This window comes from Eimeria acervulina, genomic scaffold, assembly GCF_000499425.1.
Source record: "Eimeria acervulina Houghton genomic scaffold, Eah_scaff1853, whole genome shotgun sequence".
NCBI lineage: Eukaryota > Apicomplexa > Conoidasida > Eucoccidiorida > Eimeriidae > Eimeria > Eimeria acervulina.
In genome coordinates this window covers 1-5,392 of record NW_013548877.1, presented here as the reverse complement: position 1 = coordinate 5,392, position 5,392 = coordinate 1, and the positions used below count along the sequence as shown (strand labels likewise).

Here is a 5,392-nt window from a genome sequence, read left to right as displayed (position 1 = left end):
ACCGCTCCAGCTTGCAGTACTTGGCGGATTCACAGCCTACCACCCTGAGGGGCATGGACTAAAATGATCTTGGTGGGAACCTCTTGGGAACCTCTTTCTGCTCATTTCGCGAGCTGGGTTAAACGCAAACAGCGCACAGCTGTAGTTACATTTATATGCATCGTTTGACAGATGCAGTGCAGTGTGTCCACTCAAGCGATCCCCAAACTACGGAGTTGCCAGGAAAGCTGAAATTTTGGGGACAGTTGCTGATGCCTTTGATACCATCATCAGCAGTGGCAGGCGTTTAAGAGGTATGGAAGCCTCTTAAAACGAGATCTTATTTATAAGCTCGCCAGCTCGCAAATAAGTAGCACGGCACTCCTAGAAGAACCACCACCAGAAGTGGAGAAGGCCTTTCATCACTATTTGCTGAAGTGGTGGAGGCACGGTGAGCGTGCATGCACGGAATTGCGAGATACTCCCTTGCATAGCAAAATGCCGGTTCACGATCCAGAAAATAGCTATATTCCATCCATCACATGGGGACAATACAGTCAAACACTTCCACGAGAGATGCTGGTCGTCTATTGCAGTTAATTTCTGCATTTTGCATACCAGTAGTTGTACTGAAAACCCGCTAGAGACCGAGGTACAAGTCGATGCGGCACCGGGCGGTAAAGCCTGCACAGCTTGTTTGGCTGGACTCCCGGCAGTGCATTGCCAGCAATTCTATGACTAGATGTTCAATTAGGAACTATCAAAGTCTTTCAACCTAGTAGTTTTGGTTGTTTCCTTCACCAGCCCATGCTACGCAGTCGCTGCAGCGGCTCTGCACGGGCCGACTTTCCTGAACCAGTGTTGATCCCCTGCGGGGCAGTCTTCCTTAACTTCGCTGGTGCAGTTGATGATACCCAGTATTTTTCAGTCAAAAAATTAGTCATATTGGTAGCTTATGGCATTGTGGGGTTGGCTCGCCTTGTATCTCGGGCAAGAAAGTGTGCAGTGAGTTAGTTCCCCAACCCCAGACATTGCCACCGTCTGGTGAGACAGATGGATCAACCTGCAGCAAAATATGAATTACCTGGCATATACGCTGCAATCCATGGATATGGAGGTTTTTGAATGCAGCATCATCGGGTCGCTCTCTGCAGTTATTCCTCACCAGCCACGCCCTCCTAGGGAATCTCACAATCTCTTCAGAGGTTGAGTGCAAGTTCAAGAATCGCAAGCTCAAACCTGCATGCTTGAGCACTATTTGAAGGAACCCAGTGAGCATACGTTCGGGAAGGGAGATAACGGGGGCTAGATATATTTGATAAGCTGTCCCTGACCTGGAATAAAAACCAGCATTAGGTGGTTGGAGTTCCAACCCAGCTGTTGGTCAATGTCTGAATCTTGGGCTCTGACTGCCCGATATAGTGAGGGCCCTTTGGGCGAATTTTTGTTGCCCCCCACAGCGTCGAGAAGGGAGCGAGGAAGAGGAGATGTGGACGGCGGTTCGTCCAACTTGTTGCATAGCAAACGGAGCAACGGTCCTTTTGCCTTTGCTCTAGCTGCATTTGCTTCAGTTGTTGCTATCCTTTTCGTGGTGCTCCATTGTGTCGCGTTGAGTAGGGAGGCGTTACTAAAACGCGTGGGAAGGAGGCTGGCTAAAGAAAGAGAGACAAACCGCGATGAGAGTGCATGCTTCATTCAACAAGTATGCGGAGAAGAAGAATCCCAGTGGACAACAGCCACTCACAGCGCCAGGGTGTCACGAGGACTATTAGGGGCAGACCCCTTGGGTGACGGGAGTGATGATGAGGAGGACCCGCCGAAGAAAAAGAGGCAGGAAGACTTCCAGTGGCACAAGGGTACTTCACACACAACTTTACACGCTGTCGCTAGTGCAGAAGAGTCTGCAGGACAGAGAGAGGATGCTGAAAAACTCCGCAAAGAAATCCTCTGGTATGTCAAGCAGACGCTAGCTGAAAAGAATGACGGCTTAGAAGAAGATTGGCTACGACACCCCTTCGAAGAATTGCATGTATTAAGCGAAGAACTAGGTTCGCGCTCGCTTCACACCCTCCAGTCCCTTGCCACCGAGCAACTCGTTGAGCCTTCCACCTCTGGGCTCACTGCTATGGCCACAAGACCTCCAGAGTCAGCTGTCTCCGGCATTACTGACGTGACCATAGGGCCTCCCGCTGAGCCTGCCACCTCCGGACCCCCTGCTGCCATCACAAGATCTCCCATTGAGTCTGCTGCATCCGGGTTCCCTGGTGTGGCCACAGGACCTCTCGCTGAGCCTTCTGCCTCCGGTTTTACTGCTGTGGCCGCAGCGCCTCCCAGTGTTGCTGCCATCTCCGCGTTTACGAATGTAGGAACAGGGTCTCCCGTTCAGTTTTCCACCTCCGGGATTAGTGCTGTAGTACTATTTGTGCCCGAAACGGTTTCCACTGGTAGCCTTGTCCTAGGCAAAAAGCGGAAAAGAAAAAAGCCAACGCAGTGCAGCGAACTACCTTCAAGCGTAGCGGTCCCGTCTTTAAAAGTAAGTGTTACTTCCCAAGGCACCATCGTTTTACAGCCTGCTGCGGAAGGCGGACGTGAAAGTTCCCGACTCTTCAAGTATATAAGCGGCAGTCCAGGCACCGAAGGAGCCTATATGATCGTGGGTAGTGAGATTCCGGATTTCCAGGTACGTCGTCGTCGGTGCCTTTTTGCTCCCGCCTGAGGCCGGCTCAGGCAGAAAGACTCAGAGTAGCTAGGGTTTCTGTGAAACCAGGAACAGCAAGCACACACACACACACAGTGTCCAGAACACTACGGGATGGAAATGACGGATGCGAGCGGCTGCACAATGCTGCAGTGCATTCCCTGCGCGTGCACCTGAAAAGTGTGAACTTAATATCTGCTTTTGACTTCCTTTGTTCATGATCTGTAGCCGTGTTCTCTGATTTGTAGTGTGTAGAGCTGAGCATCTGCGTGCTGTGTCCATCGAATTGTTTGTTAGGGAAGGCCAGCCCTGGCAATCATCTCTGTCCCTCTTGTAGCTGCCCCAGGGTCGGAACAGAGGCTGGGCGACAAGGACATCACAACGCATCCCTTCTGTAGACTCCCAAGTGTTGCACCCGGTGCCAAGGTGAGAGATATAAAACTCCAGAAGGGCTTGCCTTGCCGTAGGACGCCATGTGAAGCCAGAGCACTGCTGGGGATTAAAGAACTTCTGAAGAGGCCTGTGCTGGTCTCGAAAGACCTCCATAGTCTAATGCAACATCTTGAGAGGCTCGTCGGCCATTGCCGTTGTCGTGTAAAGGAGAATGTCGACGGTTTGAAACCCAAGTATGCTGTGGAGAGACTTGCGTTTGCAATGCTGGTGACGGATGCGGTATACGCGGCGAGCGAGGTACTAGGAGCAAGTGCTAATCGCCAACAATGGTGGCAGTCGGTCATCGACACGCTTCCCGTCTATACGGGTCCGCGTGAATCTGCTGCTTCACGTATCACAGCACAGCAGAATGTCCTTTTGGCTCAGTTTCTGCAGTATGCTTTGGAGTTCTATAGATGTGGCGCGCGTCCTCCAGCACCACTGTTGGTTCGGTTGAAGCAAGTCCTTCTGTGCACTTCTGCAGTTCCATCCACAAGGAGAGGAGCATGGGCGCAATTCATGCGTGATGATACCGAGTGGCAACAATCCCAGTGATGCCACTTTTTGAATGGAGGCAGCATGGATAGAAGCGCAGGAACAAATGAACTTTCACGCTGCGCGCTTGGCAACGCGCCACCTTTCATCGCAGTACTCAGGTTCCAGGAGTTTAATTTGCGCGCTTTCTCTAGCAGGAGTTCTTGCTGGATTCCAAACATTGAGAGTTAAGGACCCATATAGGGCGGTGTTTCTCCATTGGCCCTCAGCAGAAAAGAAGTTTTCAAAGTGCGCGGCTGCTGCTGTTAGGAGTATCGGATCTTGCGAGGTGGCAGAAGAATAGAGGGAGTGCGGAAGTTAGTTGCTACCCAGAAGGATGCTTTAATGCCGAGACACTTTTTTGGCGTTTCCCCAGGTTGTTCAAGCAAGGTGGATCTTAGCTCTATCCAAAAGACTACAGGGTCAACTTTTTATCGCGACAAAACGAAGCAATAAATAACATATTAGGGCCAACTTGCAGTCGAGGGGTCAAATCTATATGCATTGCCAGCAGAGCGAAGACCAACCCACCACAGTGAACGCTCACTTTTTGCAACCTCTTTGCTACAACAGAGGCGGGGTTCGGTACAAATCTAACAGTTAAATTGATAAGCCGAGCGCAATTAACTCAGACCACACTGGTTACTCGCTCTCCAGTTGTTGGGGCAGCCAACCACTGCTTCTTCTCCGGCGGCGGCTGGCAAGACAAGCACCCATTGTTGGCAGTTTCAGTGAGACATAGGAATGAGCCGCATACTGGCTTGGCCCCATGCAAGGGCCTAGATGATTGGACATTCGCAGCAGTGCCTGGCTTTTGCAGGTAAACACCAGGACAATCGGCGGATTGGCATTTGCGAAGGAGGTAGAGCGCCACTCTTGCTTTGAACTTCACAGTGTACAGAATGTTCTGCTGCTGGAGGCCAAAAAGTGTACTTTTACTGAGAAAAGAGATGCAGCTGAACCCCGGGTGCGCCCGATAGTTCACGGGGAATTGTGTCGCGAGCGCAAACAACCTACAATAGTCGTGCATGTACACAACTCTACATATTTTTCTCATTGGGCTTTCGAGGATCAACTAAGGGTGGAACATGTCCTCCGACATGTGGGCGATCAATCGTTTATTACGACTTGTGGTAGACTCCAACTGAAAACACGGGAGGCCCCTTTTGTAGGAGTTCGCCGTGCACAAGAAAACACTTCACCTTTTCAGGATCAAAGCCCAGTCTCTCTGTTTCCTGGTTTCCCAAACCTGACGCCCCGGTATAACCATCACATCACAATTGCACACCCCTGCCTCCCGTTTTGCCACTCCATTTCGCTTTGCTCATGACTCGCAACAACAGTGCTTCTGGAACACTCTGATTGGGCATCTCTGGGACTCCATAATTCACCCGATAGGAACTGCCTAACGCATTGCAGCACTTCGTATTCTCAAGCCACCTTACCGCTCCAGCTTGCAGTACTTGGCGGATTCACAGCCTACCACCCTGAGGGGCATGGACTAAAATGATCTTGGTGGGAACCTCTTGGGAACCTCTTTCTGCTCATTTCGCGAGCTGGGTTAAACGCAAACAGCGCACAGCTGTAGTTACATTTATATGCATCGTTTGACAGATGCAGTGCAGTGTGTCCACTCAAGCGATCCCCAAACTACGGAGTTGCCAGGAAAGCTGAAATTTTGGGGACAGTTGCTGATGCCTTTGATACCATCATCAGCAGTGGCAGGCGTTTAAGAGGTATGGAAGCCTG

The 5,392-nt window shown here is 50.9% G+C and overlaps 1 protein-coding gene across 1 annotated transcript; it reads left to right on the top strand.

Moving 5' to 3' along the window:
- Positions 1 to 1,366: 1,366 nt before the first annotated feature.
- On the top strand, positions 1,367 to 3,664 carry EAH_00063600 (hypothetical protein, conserved; the record flags this gene model as incomplete). Its single annotated transcript, XM_013393104.1, has 2 exons — positions 1,367 to 2,659; positions 2,975 to 3,664. 2 exons carry the CDS (start codon positions 1,367 to 1,369, stop codon positions 3,662 to 3,664), a joined length of 1,983 nt encoding a protein of 660 aa, XP_013248558.1.
- Between the last annotated feature and the right edge of the window lie 1,728 nt (positions 3,665 to 5,392).